Below are 22,991 nucleotides of genomic sequence, written 5' to 3'. Positions count from 1 at the left end.
AGGGAGGCAAGACGACAAGATCTGAAACAGTGGAATAATAAGTCTGATGTTGTTTAACAGAGTATGCTGAAATCACGCAACACCCCAAACAGCACAGACTGAGGAGAACATGGGTCATAACTGTGTGGTATTTTCTGGACTGAAATTAACAAAAACCACAAAACGTGTCCTGTTCTTATGTCCTTCCATCTATTGGAGACAAAGATGTTAAGGCTTTCATTTATAACCTTGTTTTGTTTTTTTTTTACCTCCAAATGTTTGGGCGTGACAGGAAGACATGAGAACTAAAACCCAGAATCTCACTAAAACAGCAGAAGAAAGTCGCAATGTTTATTTCACAAATGATTCAGACGTACAAAACGGTTGGAGTAGCAAGACATACAGAACATGGCTTTTCATGGTTCAGCTTCAGTTCAAAGCTTATGGAGAAAACATTGCAGTACCGTTGAGTTTATATTGTTAACATATTATTAAATCCCATGGCTGTTATTTTAACAGATGGAGCCGTCGTGTCGTCCTTTAAGGCTTGTAGTTCTGTAACTGCTGATAGAAGCCGGGGTTTGGTCGAACTGAAGGTCTAGCCAGCTTCACCTGGTTGTACGCATCATCAAATGAAAGCCCCTCCCTTAACATCAGGTAGCCAATCACAATGGAGGAGGAGCGTGACACACCTGCGTTACAGTGGACCATCACCACGCCGCCCTACAGGAAAAACATGAAAACAAAAGAAAAACATATATAATGCTCAATCAGTTAGCATAAATCAACTCTCATCAGCCTTCAGTGTTTTAGCATAATTTTCTTTAAGTGTTAAGACATTTACTGAAATATTTGATCACAAAATGAAGTAAGCTGCTCTTACTCTTATCTCACTAAAATAATATCAGGGTTTCCTCCAGTGTATTATAAGCCTGGCAGCCGCCATGATTTACTGAACTCCCAGCGTGTGGCTCTGTCTTCCCTGTAAAAACTTTATGTCTGTGTTTCCAGTTGGCCAGTGAGTTAGTTGTTAACGAACCAGCGCTAACCTCATCATGCAGGTTCAGCCTGGTGAGGAGATTTCACCCTCACTTCGTAGTCATGCATTACGCCGGTTTTATATATATATATATATATATATATATATATATATATATATATATATATATATATATATATACTAATATATATTATTTTCCCCGTTACACAAAGCACTAAACCATATCAAATGCTTAGTCCACTCAGTCAGACAGAGTTAATGCGCGTGGAGATCAGAAAAACTCGTCCCTTAAAGTTGAGCAACCAAAACAGTTTTTGTGACACTTATCACAAACTCAACACAAACTCAACACAAAATGGAAGAGCTACTAAAGCCACATTAGCAGCATTAAATTAAATCTCCTGTTTGTTGCACATCTCTGTGCAATGCAGCAAATTTAACTCATTATGCAGGGCCGCTCAAAGGCTGTATGAGGCCTTGAGCAGAATATGACTTTGGGTGATTGTGTTTATTGATTTGTTGATTTTAAGGCTAGCTGTGGGTTTAAATATCATTTCACTGGTGATGTTTTCCCACAACATGTAGTTACCCAGTAATATTTTTACATTTCTTGTTTACTCTTGCTGCTAAAAACATGAGCACCTCTAAGAACTTCTGAGTTAGATTCAATCTAATTCAGTTTAATTGGCCAACCTAAAAAGCACTAAGTTATAATTGCAGTTTACTACTTTGTAATTGGGAACAAGCAGAGCTCAAACTCAAAGATGAAACTCATAGCATCAGATTGTTACTATGGTAACAAAACAATCTAACTATGAAGATTGTTCTCTGAACTTTAACAAAGTAAACTTGCCAGCTCCTTGAAATCTTACATTTAAATGTTAAACAATTTAAAATCTTTTAATTTATGTATACTGAAACCATTAAATCAAATTCAGCAGCTTTGATGATGTCAATAAACAAATGTTATATTTATACATCTGTGGTCTGTGTTAAAATATTAACATCTATGGGGCCCCTGAAGCCCTGGGGGCCTGATGGAGCTGCTGGCTTAATTAGGATTAAACAGAAGTACAAGTAATTGATATTCATTTTAATTGTGTTTATTGATTTGTTGATTTTAAGGCTAGCTGTGGGTTTAAATATCATTTCACTGGCGATGTTTTCCCACAACATGTAGTAGTAATATTTTTATATTTCTTGTTTACTTAATATCTTTTAAAAGAAAAACACGGAGGACTGCCTCGCGCCCCGACCACCACGTTCAGCAAGTTTTCTGGGGAAACCCTAAATATGGATTGTAAAAATAAATCATAAAAAACTAATGGATCAGAAGAGGAACCAATGATTCTCAAATACAGCAGTAAAGTACATGTGATAAATGTTGGTTATTCTCTCACTCTGCAACCAGATAAAAATGTTTCCACATTATTTTGAGATGCATGTCTAGTGGGTGACTGTGAAACAGCCACAAACTCATCAGAAACTCACAACAGTGTCTCAAACATTCACACACTGTTGACATGTAGTCTGTATTTTTAAAAAGATTTTGCACCCAAAGCTTTAAAGTTACCTTACTGCTGCACAGATGTTTCATCCAGCTGAGTTTACTGGAAGAGTTACATTTTTTCCAGAGTGAAGCTAATGTTCAGTCAAATTGGGTCCCTAATAAAGCCCGTTTTTAGGTACTTTTCCAGGAAAAACAAACAAACATCCAAAACATTTTTCTGGGTCCATTTTTTACCCCCTTGCGTTCACACTGTTCTTACCAGTGGGGGAAACTGATTAACAGGAAAGATTTCTTTCTATCCCAGTCTGACTACTGTTAGCTTTTCTCTGGTTGAGATTTCCATGGTTTTTCTGTGAACTTACTTAAATAAAACATCTGACTATTACAGGTATGGGACCAATTACTGACAGAAACTTTATAGAAGCCCTATTATAATTTCAAATAACCTCATTATATTATTCTACAAAGATCACCAGGTGGTGGCCATTGAGGCAAAAGTGTTGAATATTGTTAGTCCAAAGAACACCAACATGCACACTCATTCCTAAGGTTAATTTAGAGTCACTCACATCAGATTTGTTCTTTTTTTCCCTTTTTTTTCTCTGAAGAGTTTTTATGGCGCTAGTGGCTCGTATTTTTGTGACAGTAGGCAGATAGGAAGGAGAGTGAGGAGAGGGGGGAAGACATGCGGCAAAGGTCTTTGGGACCGGGAGTCGAACCCGCGACGTCCACATTGAGGACTGAGGCCTCCAAACGTGGGATGTGCTAACCCCCTGTGCCACCACAGCACACCCCCAATCAGGTTTACTGTCATTTCAACAATGTACATAATATACAGTGGAAAATCACAGCAAACACAAATGACTATTTTCTTAAACGTTGAACTGGTTCTCCCAAAGAGGAGAAAGTCTTAAAACAACTAATTCAAGTCTTGGTAATGCTGCTGCTCTGTAGCAGTGTTTACCAATAGAGATGTGAATTTTTTCTATGTCAATAAATTCAATTCAATTCCAATTTTTAGGGTCACAATTCAATTCTGAAACAACTTTTGATTCAGAAACAACTTTTGATACAGAAGCAAATTTTTCTATTTCAATGATCCAGAGATTCTGTTAGAATTATGTGACTGACAAGAGGAAAAAGGCAGAGTAACCTAAAAAACATTTATTTAAAACAATTCCATAAGGTTCCTTACATATCAAATTTCATCAGTTTATATTGTATAAAAATTCTGTTATAAAATTCTGACTTAAATCAACTGCATTAGGTGATTTAAGTCACCTAATACAGGCCAAGGTTAGCTTAGTTGCCTGGCCTTTCCATAAATAAATAAATAAATATCAAAGAATTATCCAGAATACATACAGTGGCTGAGTGGACTAATATAATATGCAGTATGCTGGAAACCAGTAGAGGCAGACGTACAACCTAAACACATTTTAAAAACCATTTCTGAGCATATTAAACCAATGCTCAGAATTCCCAGCAGCAGATGTTCTTGAACACAGCAGTGTAGTCTAACGCCCCATCAGGTCGTTTCAGAAGCAGAAATCAACCCCAGATCGTCGTGGTTGTGTACGGCTGCTGGTTGTGCGTCAGATAAATGGGCGTAACAGAAACAGAACTGGAACATTGACCAACATAAATGATGTGAACTGATGATTTTGATGATGGCACTTGACCATTTTTTTTTCTCAATTGCTGACTGTATGATGTTTTTATGACTTTTCATTTTTGTGCTTTTAAAATGTAAAGCATTTTGAACTGCCTTGTTGCTGAAACGTGCTATAAAAATAAACTTCATTTATTGATTTAGGGAAAATGGCAACATTTATTACAACTTTTTTCCTTTGGTCAAGATGTTAAATCGGAATAAAAATAAGAAAAAATCTTTATTATTCCCATAATAATGCAGTTTTCTGTGAAGTGTTCCTGCCTTAATATAAGATATGTGATAAAGATTTAACAATGAGTTGTTTAAAAAGAAATTTTCACGTTATCTTTAGCATTTTAGGTTTAGAAAAGTTGCATTTGATGAAATTGTCTGTCCCTGACATTTTTTTGCATTGCTAATAATAAGATAATTAGACAGTGTGAACCAGAAATTCAGCATGAGAGACAAACATGTTTACCCATCATAATTTATTTAAAAAAAAGACAAAAACAAGAAACTTCTGTTTACTGAGGCTGTGACAGAAAACCAAAGCCTGCTATCTCACCTAGCCAGATACAATAAATGTTAAGCGAGTAAATACATTTTGTGTCATCTAAAAACAATTATCTCGTTCTAATAAATGCTTGTCGTGTTTCCCGTGGCGACACATTTGGAGGAATCACAGCTGGAAGCGTCATTTGGTTTCTCTTTGTTCGTCTGAAAACCTGTTATTTCTGGTTTTCCTAAAAAAAAAAAAAAAAAAAAGATCTCTGAAAGGAGAGAGGATATGAAACAAGTAGAGACGTGATAAAGCCGTGTGTCAAAGTCAACAATTGCAAAATGATTAATATTAATGTTGATGTAATTATTTTTCTGCCTACAGTGTCTGAAAAGGGAACAGATTTTAGAGAATCGTGGCAGGTCGTTAGACAGCGTGCACCGGTCCTCTCCTCTGAAACTCGCCACATCAACATGTTTGTCTCTCTTGTTCGGCCAATAAAATCAGGGTTTTTTTTTCCAGACGGAAATGGAGCAGAACTAAAACTCTAAGCACACTTTTGATTTCAGTGTCAGTCAATACCCATTGAGGGACGGGAGATTTAAACTGCCTCTCTGGGATTGATGTGCTATCACTGCTGCCTGTGTTTTCCTTTAAAAAAATAAATAAACCGATCAATCTGCTCCTCTGGCTAAAATATGATTTAATCTAATGAAGCGTCACAGGGAGAAAAAAACCAGCATTGTTTTAGTATTATTATTATTATTTTTTTTACCTATCAAGAAGTCTCATCTGGTTTCCTCTGACGTCAGTAAAGGCGTCTGGAGTCAACCCGCCTACATGTCAGGCCTTGTTTTGCTTCTTTAGAAATAAATAAAAGTTTCTGCAGATGGAAAATTGCCTCAACAACATAATCCATCACAGCAAACACACAGACTTAATTTGGTTTTGTCAGAGTTTCTTGTTTTCCTGTTATTTCATTGTGCTCCAGTTGAGTGTTTTCATATCAGAGCTCACATCACATTATGTTCTGCTTACGGTCAATCTCCTGACACACACGCACACACACGTACACACACGTACACGCACACACGCAGACAGTCAAACTGCAAGTCTGTTCCAGGAAACACAAACATTAATATGATATAACTAAAAGGCCGAATGGTGCAGAAAAAGTCAGAGTCTTTTAATAACTAATCAGACAGCCCTGCTGCTCTCCTTTGTGCTGAGTTGCAGATAAGTGTGTGAATGCAGAACAGCTGTGTGTGTTAAATTGGCCGACAGATATGAAAGAAGGCGTTTTCAGGTTGCGACAATCTCCTGAGAGAAAGTGGATGCAGATCTGTTGGAATCAATTTCATACAGTTGCTTTTTTTCCTGAAACACAGATTAGTGTGTTTGTGAGAACTTCTTTTCTGAGATATTAGGATTCTCCAAACTGTTGATATACTTTGTACCATAAAAAGAAATATGTCCACTGGCAAGTGCTGAATTAACAGATAGTATTTGTGGTATATACAATATCTGTGGTTCCATTACAAATGTGTGCAAAACTTTGTTGGTATTCCCCTAATGTCAAAAAAATACAATCTTGCAATTGCTGTGTTTAAATTAAGTAAAAAATATTTATTAAAATCACATGTGAACACGTTGGTTAAGTTTTTAGAAGTCACACCAGGCCATCATCCTCCTACCACTTCCTGTCGTCTTCTCCTTCATAGTTTAGCCCAGTGGCAACAGTCAGTTGTTGATCATCTGATAAGAAAAGTGTGTGGCATGCTGAACGCAGACTCAAAGCAGACAACTGTTGGACACGTCTGCACAAAGGTACATGACATCAAAAGTTTATTGTACACGTAATCAGTGTTGCACAGTTAGCTGCTCAGCAGAACACAGTCTTCACATCAAACTGTTCTGCATGCAACACCGAGCTGGTCAGGCTGAGAGTTGGCACAACCAGCCACAAGAACATGCAACTTGACTGCCACTGTGTCTCACACCGCTGGTGTGCAGTGGCTGCCCCGGTGGAGAAGTAATGCAGCCCATCAAACATGCCAACATCCATTCAGATTGTGGGAAGTGAAGTAATTTGTTGCTATAAATGTAGACAATTTCTAGCCTGGCGAGCGCCATCTTGTGTAACTTGGCTTGATTAAAACCTTGATTCACAGCTCGGCCTGGACTTTGTCCTGTTTACCTGGATTGTTCTGGTAGAATTTCTACCGGTTCAATCAGCGAAAACTGTTTTAGAATTGTAGTCTGTCTGTTGTTTTAGCAATGGCACCATAGGAAGTGAACGAAGTTGCTCAGTCTGAGTTGGCCATGCTTCCAAATACTGAATTAACATTAACAGCCACATCGTTTGGCTCTCGTCTCTCTGCAGTGGAGGACGGCTGTTTACAGTGCTGGGAATTTGCATTGAGTGTCGAACTGGTGCATTACATGTCATGGGAAAAAAGTTAGTGATTGGAAACTTCACCAGTGTTCATGCCTACAGTAAGCAATTGTTTCTCAACAGCCAAGAGTCCAGACTCTCTGTATGAAGCAAAGTGTAATAAAGGGGGATTTCACCAGACTCAGCAATCACTACTCTCGACTATAAAATCTCAACCGTCTGCCAACAGTGCGTGCAGAATCTGAATGGCTTTAAGAAAGCACCAAATATGTGGGAGCCTCAAGTATTACTCAACGTCTCCCACCTTTGTGTAGCAGTAGAGCAAGATGTGTATTTTTAAAGTGTACCTGCTTTTTGGCCTGGTCTATATAGGAGCTGCATTCCTCCAGATGTGACAAGAGGTCAGTCTCTGGAAGGTCCAGGATCTGAAGCGTCTTATAGACCACCTGATCTGGAAACAGGTTGGTGACTCCATAGGCCACGTTTAGCACATGGGACACCTGGAAATCGATTAGGGAGAGACACAAGAAAAGCGGGTAAAGAGACATAAAAATTCTTAAATAAATGACCCCCTGAACATTGACTTGCTTTGAAGGCTCTTTTCTCTCCAGTCAGAGACAAAGAGGGATGTTCAGTTTGCCGTATTGATGACATGAGCTGAACGTGACAGAGAAAGGACTAGAAAGAAAGAGGAGAGTAGACAGGGGAGGAAGGGGGGGAGAAAGATGAAAAGGAAAGAGTCATGGGTTGGCAGGAAAGGAGACAGATGGCTTCAATTCATTTTTCAGTATCTGTCTACTCTCACTTAAATTTAGCTCACCTCAGAGGGCAACATCCTCTCCTGTGTTGCATCTTGGCATCACACTAATGTGATCTTAGACTTCTAGTATCGTCTAACATCCTTTTCCCATGTTAGGGGATATGTTGAGCACCGCATAACGCTTGGGTTACTGACAGCAGATCCTATGAAAGGCCGGACTAACAGTGAACTCTTCCTCCTAACAAGAAATGCAACCGAGGAACTAACTGCTTTATGATCATTAAACCCAAACAGGGTTGGTATTGTGATCACACGTCACACTGTAACACCAGATAAACATACAGTCAGTTATTCTGCAGCTGAAAATACCCCAATCATACGCTGGGCTGGTTTAAGTTTTATTGGGATTTTATATGATTGGACGATATAAAGTAGTGCACAGATGTGAGGTGCAATACAAAAGCTGAAGTTTTCAGGGGGGTTGGCAAAAATAAAAAAGCTGATAGCCACCAGCTTTGCATGTCTACAGACTGTAATATTTGCTCATTCTTTGCAAAACAGATCAACTAAGTAGGACTGGATTGAAAACATCAACAATGTTTTTAGTCTTGTCACAGATTTTCATTTGGATTTAAGTCAAAGGGGTTAATCACACTTAAAGATTCATAGCATAAGCACAACAAGAAAGAGCTTTTGTATTTCAGTTCATGGAATGAAATTATGGAACAACTTAAATGAAGCCTTAAAACAAAGTCCAAATGTAATACAATTTAAAAGGAAATAGAATGAGGTCATTTTCACAAGATATAGAAATATGGACAGGAACAAAGATTTATCAAGATAGTGAACTCAGCCAAACAAAGCAAGAGTTGTGTGTGTGTGTGTGTGCGTATGTGTGTGTGTGTGTGTGTGTGTGGGTGGGTGGGTGGGTGGATGGATGGATGGATACATTTAGACATGTGTGTTTCTGAGTCTACAACAAAAAAACAGATAAAATGGAACTTTTCGCACTAGCATGAGTTGGTTTTTCAACAATATCAAAACAGATGTATTTTGCAAAGCTTCAATGGAAACACTTTTCTTTTGCATCCCAGGAGGCATGTGATCAACATCCCGGGTGTTACTGCTGGCAAAAACCAAGAAGAACTAGTAGGAGGTTGATGGTTTGTTTGGCTCCACCAGAGATCTCACAGCATCACACATTTCATAAAGTTGTCATTCCAACATGTTGAATCCAAAGCTCTTCTGTAAAATGGCTGACTACAATTTCCCCAAAATGCTGCATACATAGTATGTATGTACCAAATATGTACTTTACAGTCTTACATTCATTGATGAAACAAACAATGCACAGACTCATATCTAAGAAGAATTTAGAGACCAATTAACCAAACAGTCATGTTTGTGGACTGAAGGAGGAGCCACCGTCCATCTGTAGCAAAACAATCCTGCTTGTAATAAATAATATGATTTAAAATTTACATAAAATTTGTTTAAAAAGCTGCAGCAGAGCAGAGGCAAACAGAGAGTTGTCGGCCCATTAGACACAACTTGATGAATCACAGCAAACCTTGGTATTTGTACAAGAGTTCCCAGGGCTCTTCTTTCTATTCCCCCTCAAAGCACAGAAATACATTCTAATAAATGGGATTATTTTTGTTTGCTTTTTTCTTTTCTAAAGCATTTCCAAAGTTGTTAGTCTAAGTCTAAGTCTAGTTGAGAATTAAAGTGCTAGATCAGATTGTGAGATTGTGCACCATCTCTTGATATCCTCAGATAATAAAAACGGATTTATGACAAATAACTTGCTCCGGGATCTTTGTGTTTTTGATTATGATTTTATAAATCAACACTGTGTCAATACGAGCTATTGAAATACATTTTAAAATTTGCAATATCAGAGGCAACACTTCTCCAACGATGATCTGGACACATTTACTTTCCAGTTGTTTCACAGCAGTTACATTTCAGAGCACATCACAACAAATCCACAAAGGAGTTTAAAAACGCAGAGAGAGAGAGAATTGTTGATGGGAAACAAACCCAGACCAGCTGCATCTTTTGTTTATTCTGCTTTCCAGCCGTAGCTTGCCAACAGCTTCAGGAATCATTGCTTTTAATGTTTCAGTCTGTGACCACTCGTTCTTCAACATGATTGGAATCACAAACTGGAAAATAATAACAACAAATGTCCTTTGGGCGGTTTTCCCCCCCACTAATGTTGGACTGATGGCGGACCAGACGCCACAGTGACTCACTCTTCCACTGGTGGTGCAATAAGTACACTAGCAGGCCAGACCGGGCCGGGGCATGACATGTAGACGACTTTTTAGTCAACTAAGTCTAAATTATAGGAGAATAGATCAACAGAAAACATTGAGACTCTGATATAAAAAAAAAAAACAAAAGTCTGATGTAGCCGCCATCTCTCCTGTAAGTTCATACGTGTTTGATATCAGTGTCTGGTTGTGTAAATTCTCAGGACTGAGTGAGTTCGCGCATCAGCGAGACGACTCCTGTGAGCTTTTTCGATAATTTTCCTCACACATAAAAGTTGCTCACACGTACACGCTCTGTTGAACATGGCGAGTGGAGCTGGTGCATTCAGTGATACTGAGCAGCTAACTAACTAATTAACTAAAAAGTTCAAGCTTCATTTTTCCTCACTGAAAGGTCTGCAAAAGTCTGTTGGAATTAAACAAGCAGCAAAAGACACTGATACTCTGACCACTTTTTTCAGCCAGATTAGTTGAGTACATGCTTCAAGTTTGACTTCAGATATTATCAGGATTGATGCACTTCATTAGCAGTGGCTGTCCCAGTGCATTCTGGGATTTATAGCTTTGGTGTATTGTGCTGTATAAACAAAGGTTGGTATATTATGCTAAAAACATGATGTTGCAGGTCTTTCCAATGTCTGGTAAACCAAAGCAACTTTTTGTTTAAAGCAACTTTTTCTAACTTCCTGTGAAAGGTATCTGTACTGCAGCTAGCTGGTATATAAACAGGGAAAAGTAGCACTGATTAAGTTAGAATTCTGTCCCTCTTTGTAAACGCTAATACTTTTGTTAGCATCCCTGTCTATTTAAAGGGTTAGTGTTACATAAGGTCAACTTTGTTTAGCTTTCACATCATGTTATCATGTTATTTCCACATCAAAAACAGACCTGGAGTGTTGTTCCTTTAATCTCAGCAGCAACCATTCAGCTGCACAAAAAAGAGTGCCACTTACAGAGCTGCTCTCCACAACTTCCCTACTCCTTCAGACTAGCCAGCAGCAATTAGCAGACATCTGGTGGAACTGTGCATCTGCTGAGCTCATTATAGTAGATACCTCTCAGGACAAAGCTGGTAAAAACTTTATTAAAGGGTTAATAGAGGAGCCATGCTGTGATGACGTCCTGAAGGTGGAATTTCAGAAAGAGCAGGACGTTTTAAGGCCCTTTTGTCATATTCAGTATATATATCCTTTTTTTAACAACTAAAGTTAACATAGTTACTTCATTGTCCAGATTAGGTTGAATTGTACCTATTTTTCATGGATGTATAGCAACAATAAACATAAAAATAATAGTTAGCAAAAACAAAAGTTACTTTATTGTGCTATAAAGAGACACGATGTGCCAGGAAAACAAAATACTGCCCCTTTAAGAAAAACAAGATTTATCTTTGATGCTTTTTAAATTCTAAGTGCATATTGGCTGTCCTGAATCGCCCAATAACAGTTAAATGATAACTGCTATTATCAGATTATTGGTTCAGTCATTGAAGCAAAGTTCCTAAGTTAATAGGAAGCCCAATGTAACTTTTAAATTAAAATGTGATGTGGAATGACATGCTGATATGGTGAGTGGATCGTAATCTTAAAGGAATTAACAAGAACATTTGAGTGAAGGTAAACAGAAATCATAATACAGCAATTTGTAGTCTGGAAACAAAGCAAACAAAAACTGAAAAATAAAGATCTCCAACAATAAATATTAAAAAACGCAATGTTCACCAGAGCAATAAATTACTGTTGAGTTTTTCACATCCACTGTGAGAACATACTGTACTTCAGATACATTTTTATGACTAGCAGGAAAAAGATTTTTACAAAGTGCCTTCAGGCGAAGCGTCATCTCTCCTGTGCTTTAACAGCTAGCAGAGAGAAACCTACTTAAAGCAGCCAGGGCTTCATCCCTGAAACAGGAACGGAAGGTGTTTGTAATCTCTCTAATTCATCATCCTGAGACTGCACAGGCAGCAATATGCTCATGCCTGGGAGCAGGCACTGCAGAGAGGAGCAGCACCGACACGTCCTGTAATCATTTACTCCCTCTGCTGTGCTAAACTGTCACTGCATGAGTCATGAAGCTCCTCAGGGTGGTTTCACAGGGTTCCAGGAGGAAAGCTCTGCATGGCCGGTTCTAATCTCACGTCACCCGCCCATGCTATCGCGGCAAAAGGCAAGGTCACGCCCGCACTATTGATCCCCTTGTACTGACCTTAAATCTCTGCATGGTGTCGATGTCGTGGGCTGCATCCTGAGAGGCTGAAACGGCAGAAACGACACGATCAGAAGACAGACAGCAAGGCTTGGCCCTGAAGAGCATATTCAACAGTTCCTACGCATTCAAAATGTGATTAGAGTCACTTAAGAAAAACAACATGGATCTTTTTTTTTATTTGCTTTCTCTTTGGGATTTAAGCTTTTTTAGATGGATGGAATTAAAACAGGGCTGTGCAAACATAATCTTGTTTTCTTCACAATCTTCTGACAGATTTGGATTAGTAATAGAACAGAGTCAATTCAGAAATGGTGTATATATATATATATATATATATATATGTATATATATATATATATTTTATGTTTTTCACAATGACAAACCAGTGAGTTTTCTGTTGCTTACAAAGTCTTGAACTTCTGAAATGTCTACATGTTAAAAGGTTCCCGAAACAAAATAAGATTGGTTACTTATCTTATACTATATATAAGCTAACTAAGAACTTTCACTCGTGGTTTATGTTTTATAACTGTTGGGTACTGCTAACTCTGTTGCTAACTGTTGATGACGTTCCTTAATTGACCATGGTAGGGCTTCGATCAGGAAGAATAGTAGATTTTAAAAAGTTCATCGTAGAACTGCATTCTGGGAACAGAAGAAGCCATTTGCTGCACTGCATCATGGGTGGAGAACGTGAGGAGTGGAAACTAGAACTGCTGTGTAAACTAAGAGAATGAATAGTAACGTTGAGCTACTTGAAGAACTCCTAACAGCCGATTACCAACTTTTTATTTAAGCAAAGGTTTACAAAACAACCAAGCAAATTAGCACTTTAGAATGAATCTGGAAAACGTAGGGGAGGACAAGTGTACTAAATTTTAAATTAAAAAGTGAAGAGCAAGTGGACAGTAGAACAACTGAACTTTACGGTTAATCAGACTAAATTGAACATGTTTAAATGAAACCAGGCATAACACTGAATAACAAACTCTCCATTTAAGAGTATGCATGGGCATGCCTGCTTTACTGAGATACTGCCAAACTAAATTCATTTGGTTTCAGTTCAATATTCCAACATGAATGCTGTGTTGTGTGTGGAAGACGTTTTGTAATGGTCCATCTGGGTCTCATTTATCACAAAAACATGGAATTTTAACAAGTGTCTGTCGACTTTGAAAGACTGAATGAATTCTAACTTTTAGGGAAATGTTAAAAAAAAATAAAAAGTTGTAAAGCAAAAACTGCAGAGCAACAGAAACATTATCCCTTAGTGGGAAACATCCAGACATAAAATCCTTTCTGAACAGCTGCAGCTGCAAACAGGGAAGATATCAGTCAGCAGAAACCAACAGTGAAATAGCATAAAGCCTGAGAAGGGAAAAAAAGGGGTTAGAAATCAAATTATTTGTATAGTTACACCAGACGTGGCTTATGGAGAACTGCTGCGATAAACATTCAGCACTATCTACCACTGCGCGCTGGCACACTCGTGATTTTTCCTGAAAAGACTGAGCGGAGGCATTGTCATGATGATGTCTGAACGCAGCTGAAGAAGAAGGTCGTTCAGAGAGAAAGTGAGGAGAGGTAAATGAGTGACTATTTCAGCTGAGGGAGGCAGAAAATCCCTGACAGCTAAATAGAAAGAAGAGTCTTCCTCCATTTGTCAAACGGCTCATCATGACAACACCAGCAGTGGCTGTGAGTGGTGGAGCTAGCTGGAAGCAGATGTATGGGCAGGAAGCAGAGTGTGATGGAGGGAGCTCCTCCAGGTTTCCTGCAGCTTACGTCTTCAAAGTGCAACATTTGCACTCTCTGCATAAGCCAAGACACTTTGACATAATGCCAAACTAGTGGCGTTGGGAAGTAAATCTAAATCCAAGTGATAGAAAGTGAGTGTGGGGAAATAAGCCAGCTATGTGTCACCAGTGGAGAAAGAAAATATTTAAAATGACATATCTGTGAAAAGATGAGAGCAGGCTTTTAATTCTTCTTAAAGGCAGAATGCCGATAGCTGTTAGTTTTTTTCCATTTTCATTGTTATTGAGCTTGAGAAGATCAAAAACTATGTTTGGGCTCAATTTTAATTTCTTTAAGAAAGCTGATTCTGCCTGAAACTTTTCAAATGAAAACTGCAGAGAATAAGATTTGATTGATCTAAGAGCAGAAATCCAAGATGAACAGTTACTGGAGAGACAGAAGGACAGACAGAAAGAAAAAAGGAAAGAAGGAAGGAGAGGAAGGAAGGGATATAATTTTTGTTTTAAACTTTCACAACCAGGTTTTAAATTTATTAAAGTCTAATCTCAAATGCACAAAAACAACATTTTCTGCATTGCCTATAATTATTAAAGTAAGTTGAGATGAAGCCATGATTGAAAAGGTGTGTGTGAAAAACACACTCAATTATTCAGAAGCTTTACTATTTATTGCACATTATATTTAGAATTTCCAATTGCACCTTATGAATCATATGAAAGAAGGTTTGCTGCAGTTTATTCTTTATATATTTAATAAAGGTAGTCAAACTATTGTTTTCGTCGGTTTCAGTTTCTTTATTATTTATTTCACATTGGCTGTTAAACCCGTCATGATCACGCTGACTGAACAAATTAAAGTCATGTTGTTTTTACATGTTGGACCAAGCTTGTGAAGCTGTTGGTATATTAAAGAGTACTATAATAATGCTGTTATCAAAAAATGTGGACGTAATTCAGCACATTTATGTCAGAAGAGATGTTTCAAGTGAATTCAATGCTGTTTTTCTGTATTGGATCTGTATCTGCGGAAAGTAAAGCTCAGATATCAGTATCGGAAGTGAAATATACTGATAGTAAATGTCGCCCAAATTCTATAAAGTGAACATTTTTCCCACCACATGTTGTAACAACAGTATGAGTCACCTCTATGAGCCAAACAGAGATCTTTTTTTTAATTAATCCCTGCTGAGGAATTTGTTCTGATTCTTGCTGCCAGGTCAAGTATTTGCAACAGAAATGAGCAGCTCTCCAGAGCTGGTTGGGGATTCAGCGCTGAGCTCAGGGACACTTCAGAGCAGACGGACGGACGGACAGATGCTGACATGTGGAGACAGCAACCTGCGTCCTTCAGCAAGCGGGATGGGTCACCGTTCTCCCTGAGACGAATTTAAAGTTAATGACATTGATTTATTTGTCGTTAGGAATATATATTTATTTAATACAGGAACAATGACCTTTGTGGTCTTTGAGACAGAAGATCAAGTGTATCATTAAATCTCGAGAGCAACCATGAGGCCCTCCCAGCATGCAAAGTGTTTATTTGTAGACGTGCCAATTGTGTGGCGTGTTGGTCGAATCAAATCAGGTGGACAGGGCCACATCAGCAGATGAGACTTTATGAAAAAGCTGACAATAAGTGAACATTGTCTCCATTCTCCTTCGATCCTCATCCAACACATTTTCAGCAGTATAGAATAGGAGCCACTTAGTTGTGCACATATTGCAGTTTTCTGACTGAGCCAAAGCACCATTAGCATTAACTACCAATTCCAATTTATTCCCATACTCATTTAAATATAGTGAGAAAGTGGCTAAGTTGGGAACTATTGTTAACTTAGTGACTATTGTTAACCGCAGACATGACCTGGTGGGGGTCCTCTTGTTACCAGGGTTAATGCACAAAAATGAAGAAAAAAGAAATAGAAAGAAGACTAAATGAGCCCTCAAATTATGAACATTTATTAGGGTTTTATTTAATGTTCTTTGTTTTTATTGTAAGACCCTTTACTTTTTTATCAATTAAAAATATGAAAAAACATCGAAACTGGGTGCAAGTCAAACAGGCACATACTATTTGGGAGAATCGTTTTATGTTATATTCTCGATCATGGCCTTCTAAGGTTAGAGTCTGAAATGTAAAACAATTAAAACTGTTTCTCTTCGTCTCCTCTCCTCTTTTTGGAGGTCGAACATGTTTGATTCCGATATATCTTGGTGAGTAAACTGAATGCTTTGTTTCGAAGGGAGGAAATGTTTTTGCAATTATTTATTTTATTTTTCAAACTTTTACTTAATTGTCATTATTCCGTAGGAATCAATTTGACATTGAAGCGATTTTTTTTTTTTCAGAAAGGTTAAATTTTGTTGATTATGACTGATTTGAAAAAGAAAAAAAAAGATCTCTGCTTTGTAGAAATTAAATATTACAGTTTCTGACTTCAAGGAGAAAAAATATAGGGCTTATTGTTTGTTTCTAAACTGAAAAACATACATTCAAGTATTCCTCCGGTCAGCTAACATTAGCATTTCCACCATTAGCAAAAGCAGAAAAGCGGCAGAGAAAATGATAACTCGTGTTTGTTTTTCAATTTGCAGTTATGTTTTTTTTAAGTTAGTTTTGTTTGGTTTAATTTGATAAATTTATCTATGGTTTATGTTACTTTTTAGTCTATTTCATACGTTTTCTTTGACTAGTCTGTTGTTTTTCAGCTAAAACTGTTTCCCAACTTTAGAAGCTGATTATATAATAAACAGCCACCCCAAAAGTTTTCTAGTTCATGTTTTTTTATTACCACATTTTTCCCCCTGCAGAACATTTTACATTATAAAACAGCAAGATAATGAAAACTGTTACCTAGCAGCAGAAAGGGTCTGACTACCCCGACTTGAAGATCAAGGCCAGTATCTTCTACAAATCCACACCCGCCTTCCTCTTCCAGCTCCTCCACCTGCTCCACCTCGCCCTCTGCTCCATCACACCTCTTTTCCAGCAATTTCCTGCCCGTCACCGTGGTGACGCGCGTGAACTGCTTCTTCAGGAGGTTTTTGGAGAAGCCCTGAATTTCCTGAGCCAGTGAATGCATTGCCCCAGGCCCTACAGGATGCAGGTGAAAGAAGAGGAAACATTAAGACTTACAGACACGCTTTTGAAAGTTTGCTTTGAGCGTGTGTGAAAGGTGGTGTGAGTTACAAAAATTCAGAGGCACACAACCAAGAGCTGCGAGAGCGCGCGAGGCCAACAAGCAGGTATGGTAATCCATAACGCGTTAACTATTAATCCAGCCTTACATTATAAAAGCAACAGGAGAGGTCTGTAATTTTCATCATAGCTCCATCTCAACAGTGAGAGACAGAATCTAACAGAATCCAGAAAATCACATATGATTTCTAAATTATTCATTTCCATTTTATTACATGAAATAAAATGCAAAACATGAATTTTAAAATGCATTTTAACTGTAACCACCAATAACTTGTTTCAGAAATACAGGAAACATTCAGCCTCTGGATTAGAAAACACTGATTTTTCTACCAAATATTAAGATATACTTTCCTATTGTTTCAAAGGCAATAAACTGCAAATTAATTAATTAATTGTCCAGAAATAGTAATTACAATGTAATTTACTGGATTTGCTTTAATATTTTGTCTCTCAGAGTTGAGGTGTTGCTATCATGTAAATTACAGACCTCTCAACTTTTTAGAAGTAGGAAAACGTATCACTTATTCTCTCCAGTGTACACACATCCATACACAGTAGAATTTGCTACAAAAGTACCTAAAAATTGTCACACTTTTTCAATAAAGTGCCTAAACAACATTATTATTGTTATTAGTATTCAATTAGCTTCTTTGTAATTTCATAGACAAACATAATATCCAGAGAGACACTGGTTACAAATTGAGACAATTTTGTATATTTTTCAAATTGTACCACAATACTATTTACTTTTAAAAATATTTGGGCAGTAATAATGTACCACATTACATGTGTAACTTTGACCAATATTTCTCTATGCGGATATTTTACATTGTGTATGTTCAATGCCATCTCGTTTTTAATGCTTCAAAATATTTTGTGTCAGTTCTTAAAATATAAATTGAATTATTTTTGTGTATATTCTGTGTTATTTGATACACTGATTAATCTGAACCTTAAGAGAAAAAATAACTCCTCCATTTGATGTAAATATTAAACGCTTGCTTTTAAAATTCAAAAGAAATGACGCTAAACCGAACGTTCCGACGGTGTTTGAACGCACCACAAACCAGTCTCGTAAAAACCAGGACAACTCCTCATCCCTGTGACCGAAAAAAACAGACAGGGAGACAGAGGGGTGGAGTACAGGAAGCTGCTGTCCCTAAAACCTATGTGAACATGGGCGAAATCTAAACACTACAGAATTCACGGTTTCTATTTTTCAATCATTTTTGGAACCAGAGGCTGCGGATATTTCCCTTTTTTTTCTGGATCGGGGTTGGAGATAACTAAAGAGAGAAGATGTCTCGGGGAGTGATGCAGCCCAGCCAGCAGAAACTGGCAGAAAAACTCACCATCCTCAACGACAGAGGCATCGGGATGTTGACTCGTGTTTACAATATCAAAAAGGTTCGCACACACATACACAAATGTGTCCCAATTTTAGCCAGAATTATGTGAACTGAGAAATTAAATGGACTTCACCTGTATCCCCAAACTGCTGTCACTGTTAGCCCTAGCAAAATACGAAACAAATATCAGCTGATTTATCACTTTCCATTGAACTGTAGTTGTATAAATGAATCACAACTATTTTCTAATGGTGTTATTTTTTCGAGAAAGAATTGTATATGGCTATTTATGGACCTTAATGTTCCTTAATTTCCCCTCCCAGCATCCCTGGTTGTGGGTACAGCTAGCACAAGCCGTCGCGTTAGCTTGCGGTAAAAGTTGCACACCGGTTTTCAGATTTAAACTGGTTTTTCGCTCGAAATAAAATCAAACATGAACAGTTACTGTGGACATTTCTTCAACTCCAACCTATTAGAAGCTACACATAAAAGTGAAACGAGCGCTCTCGTCAAACCTGACGGCCTTCGTTGGTGCTAATAGCTAGCTAGCTAGCTAGCGTCGACTGGTAATGGCGGCGGCTCCTGGCTAATCCAGCAGTCGGGGCGTCGTCTCTGCTCTACCGAAACCCCGACCACGAAGCACCAAAAACTCCCAGATACAGATACCCCCGCTGTTCGCATCACACTTCTGACCTGGGAGGCTGAAAATTAAGAACCTGGCTGATCCCTCCCTCCCCCCGGTTGAACTTGGAGCTAGCAATAGTTAGCTTACCACAAAAATGAAAGAAACAGGAAAATGAAAACACCGCCATGCTTATTTTCAGTTACAATTTTACAATTTATATTTCTTAACTTTAGGTTTTTAATAGACTCCGTGTTTTTCCCCAAAGCTCTCTGGTCATTTTAACAATGATAAATTTAATTTAATATACTTTTTATATATATTGGTGAAGGTATGGATCTCTAACAGCGTATGTTCCATTTTTATTTGGCGAATATTCGGTGAAGTTTAAGGTCCTGAGTTCATAGTAATACAATGCATCAAGGCCTGAGATGCAATAAGTTTGACCCACCAGACAGATTTTTTCACCAGTCCTAGATTAGAATTAGATTAAATTATATTCTATTGTTTAATTCTACCGTTTCTTTGGAGTTCTTACAATCCCTCTGAAAGTGAAGAAATCCTATCTTGTATCAGTGTTTGTTTCTAGCATTAATCTGGTTTGCAATAAGTCTAAAAAGAAAGGGCTTCTAGAGCATCTCTTAAACCTTTACTAATTTGAAATTAGTCAATTTTTGAGTAAAACAGTTTTGCAAAATACAAGAACTCTGCATTTTGTTTGAATTGTAGTCTGTTAATTTAAGATCCTAGTTAATGATAAAAAACAATCATGAAATGTTCAGAATTCAGACTTATTGCTTAAATATTATTTTGTTTATATAGAAGCAATTAAATATCAAGCATGTATATTAAGAAACAAAACAAACAAACAAACAAAAAAAAACAAGAACAAGCCTCTCTTATTGCCAAAGCCAGTGTGAGGTAGGTGTGTGGCCTATCTCACAAGTTTAGGTGCAATATAAAAAATACTATTTTTTTAACCCGTTGGGTTACAGAAAGTACATTTAACACACTAGTTCCAAAAAGTAAACTGTGATTGTGTTATATAGGTCTGATATTATGAACTTAATGTGTACTTAATGCATTGGAGGCGAGGCAGAAAAACATCCCAAGTTGATCCGTTTTTGACAAATCACAGCAAAAAGGTTCAAAATTTTTAATAACTTAATAATTTTTTTGTTTCACTTGATTTTAGGCATCAATGCCTAATGTTCATAGGCATTGTTGATATATGTTCATATAATGTTCATATACGTATCCGATGCACATGTGATATTTAGAAGTCTTGCATAATGTATTTAAATTGTCATAGCAATTTCAGTTTTACACAACATCCTAGTTTTTAAAGTACTGGGATGTATTTGGTATAGAGTATTGTTATTCAAAGTTCCATATATACATATTCTCTGCTACTCGGTGATTTACTTAGTCAGTCAGATAGACTCTAACACCCCTAGACACACATATTTATTTCCTTTATGAGATTCTGAGAAGTGATGGAGGCATTGTCATCAAGAAGAACAGTCAAAAACTGCAGGTTGATCAAAATCAATATGAATATTGCATTGTTTCTACAAAAATATTAGAGTGCAGCTTTAATAATGTCTGTTCCTTATGGCTAATGGGAACGAGTCATTTTGCCCCTTTGTCAGTTTGTGCCCCCATGTTGAAAAGCATCACCGTTTTCCTCCAACCTGATTCCATTTCATACTTTTAAGCATCATATTTTCTACCTAACTGTTGCATACCAATTAATTACTCCTGAAAGTAAATTTTTTTGGGGTAAATTATGGAGATAAATATTTGCAAAAAAGGCTCATATCCCACAATTTGTTCAAATGTAATCTTCTTGATAGATTTTATGTTCTATCCTAGAACATGTAGAAATTTAACTGTTTCTACACTAGACTCTTATGAAATATAAGAGATGGTTCATGAGCAACTAAAGTATCAGTAGCTGTGTTTTTATTACATTGTTAAGATCATAAATTTGTTCTGGGATTCCCCAGTTTTGGGGAAAGAAGGATGCATTTGGAAGTGTGCGTCGATGACCAGGGTTGGGAAACACTGACAAAATCGACCTTCGAAGGAGGCAGCCCCTGAATTTAGATGCACCCTCTGACGGTCCTCCTTCTGATAAATATAATTGATCATTTATTGGCAATGCCAAACATAGTGTTGTTACAGTAAACAGATTACAGGAAATTACATTAAACCCTTAAAATTTCCACAATTTGATCTGGAAGTGTGTAATGTGCTGCTAAAAATGCAAAGTTAAGAGTGCTTTCACTCCAGAATGGTTTGGGCCAAATTTAATTGACCACAGTTAATTTCCCCAGAAAAAGATTGTTTATGTTTAATATTTAATAACCATATTTCTTTAAGTTAATTCTTCTTTACAAAAACTAACATTTTAGGTACCCAGAATAACATTAATTTTATTTAGAACAAACTTTGTAGATGGAGGCAAATAATTTCTTAATTTAATTCAAATTCAGAAATTCTTAATTGGTCCCGGAGGGAACATAAATGTTGTAACACAAATTAATTCAAGTTTCTTCAAAGAGTTGTTGTATTATTAGCAGGAAACATTCCTTTCTTAGAAATATGCAAATATATCTTACTTCAGATAGGAGTTAAAAGTACCAGCATTACTATTATGTTTTTGTTTTTATTAAATATTAAAATGGATTGCCGTACTCACTCATTCAGGGCATCTTTGTGGAATTGCATCCAAAACATGCAACAGTTGTAATTGCATGACGTTATTTCAAGTTGGTTTGGTCCACTTTCAAAAGTTTAGGGTTAATATGAACAAAACCAAATGTTTGGTTGCCATAGCGACTTCGCCCCAGGTTATCTTGATGTGAAATCACTTTTGACCATCAATTTAAAAAGCCAATGCAAGCCATTTTGGGTAGATGACTGCGTTTCATACTTTGAAAAGTCGGATTTAAAATGACAAAAATTACAAAAGTACAAAAAGATAAAATGATCCAGCTTCTGATCAAGTCATTTGATGAAATCAAGTCATTTCATCAAATTTAATTTGATGAAACAAACTAAATTTCAGCAAAAATATAAAATTCGTATGAGCTACAGTCCAATACTTTGTGTAATTCTGGTACTTTCATGCAGTTTTTTTCAAAAACATTTCTTTATAGGCCTAACTAATCTATCTCTTGCTTACACCAAACTAAAACACAATACCATTACTAAAGTGTAGATCTTTTCATTCTGTTTTTGTGTTGTGGTTTGTGTGTGAGACAGAGTGGTCGGTCTGTTTGGGAGGTCCGCCTGAATGTGTGGGTTTGTATGATGAACTGGAAGAGAAAGAGGCCAGTCATGACTGACAGTTTCTGGGAGTACAGAGTGGAAGTTCAACAATCTGAAAGCTCATACTGTTTAAGAACTTCACAGTGTGTCACACATCAAACTTGTTTCTGTTTTAATTTCCACCAAAAGTATAGAATTTGTAATCTTTTGGGAAAGGTCCTAAAAAGTTGTTTAGTATATTCTAAAGAAATGTTGTTGTTTTTTTTAATTTATGGAGAGCGTTATACGACAGTATGAGCAATCAGACATCTAGATTCAGCCTTTGATTACACCCTTCCCTTCCTGTCCTCCCTTCCTTCCTCCTTTTCTCTCTCTCACTCATCATCTTCATGTCTATCCTGACCTGATAAACCACAAGCCCTCTGAATTTTTTTTTTTCTTCTGAACTTTTGATCATATTTTCCATCAGCTCTATAAAAACCAACTTTGAATTTTTAA

The 22,991-nt window shown here is 37.2% G+C and overlaps 2 protein-coding genes across 10 annotated transcripts in view; one reads left to right on the top strand and one right to left on the bottom strand.

The window, feature by feature from the left end:
• Positions 1–297: 297 nt before the first annotated feature.
• LOC122842631 (dual specificity protein phosphatase 19-like) lies at positions 298–21,999 on the bottom strand. 6 transcript variants are annotated; one of them, XM_044136682.1, is made up of 6 exons: positions 18,891–19,073; positions 18,729–18,759; positions 16,899–17,138; positions 12,285–12,331; positions 7,385–7,537; positions 299–702 (listed from the first exon to the last, which is right to left on the bottom strand). In XM_044136682.1, the coding sequence occupies exons 3-6, from the start codon at positions 17,125–17,127 to the stop codon at positions 520–522; spliced, it is 612 nt and encodes a 203-aa protein (XP_043992617.1). In that variant the 5' UTR covers positions 17,128–17,138; positions 18,729–18,759; positions 18,891–19,073; the 3' UTR covers positions 299–519. The 6 variants fall into 6 exon arrangements, with proteins under 6 accessions (XP_043992611.1, XP_043992617.1, XP_043992614.1 ...); XM_044136676.1 differs by lacking the exons at positions 18,729–18,759; positions 18,891–19,073 and adding an exon at positions 21,922–21,999 and having other exon boundaries at positions 298–702; XM_044136679.1 differs by lacking the exons at positions 18,729–18,759; positions 18,891–19,073 and adding an exon at positions 19,289–19,416.
• nckap1 (NCK-associated protein 1) overlaps positions 18,522–22,991 on the top strand; it is a 38,350-nt gene continuing 33,880 nt past the window's right edge. For 2 of the 4 annotated variants that reach the window (XM_044136675.1, XM_044136674.1), the window contains exon 1: positions 18,522–18,653. In XM_044136675.1, coding sequence (XP_043992610.1) covers positions 18,546–18,653 — 108 coding nt within the window. In that variant the 5' untranslated portion in view covers positions 18,522–18,545. The remainder of the gene's footprint in view (positions 18,654–22,991) is intronic. The other 2 variants (XM_044136673.1, XM_044136672.1) reach the window with 1 other exon arrangement.

Source organism: Gambusia affinis, linkage group LG13 (assembly GCF_019740435.1).
Source record: "Gambusia affinis linkage group LG13, SWU_Gaff_1.0, whole genome shotgun sequence".
Lineage (NCBI taxonomy): Eukaryota > Metazoa > Chordata > Actinopteri > Cyprinodontiformes > Poeciliidae > Gambusia > Gambusia affinis.
Note: the sequence above shows the minus strand (reverse complement) of the source record. Positions and strands in the feature narration are given on the sequence as shown.

What these genes read in the sequence shown, in the direction of transcription:
- LOC122842631 (XM_044136676.1), bottom strand. An exon ending in CAGACCCTTTCTGCTGCTAG is followed by an intron (nt 12,332 to 16,898) that starts GTAACAGTTTTC and finishes CTGCCGTTTCAG; the next exon opens with CCTCTCAGGATGCAGCCCAC. An exon ending in TAGACCAGGCCAAAAAGCAG is followed by an intron (nt 703 to 7,384) that starts GTACACTTTAAA and finishes TTTTTCCTGTAG; the next exon opens with GGCGGCGTGGTGATGGTCCA.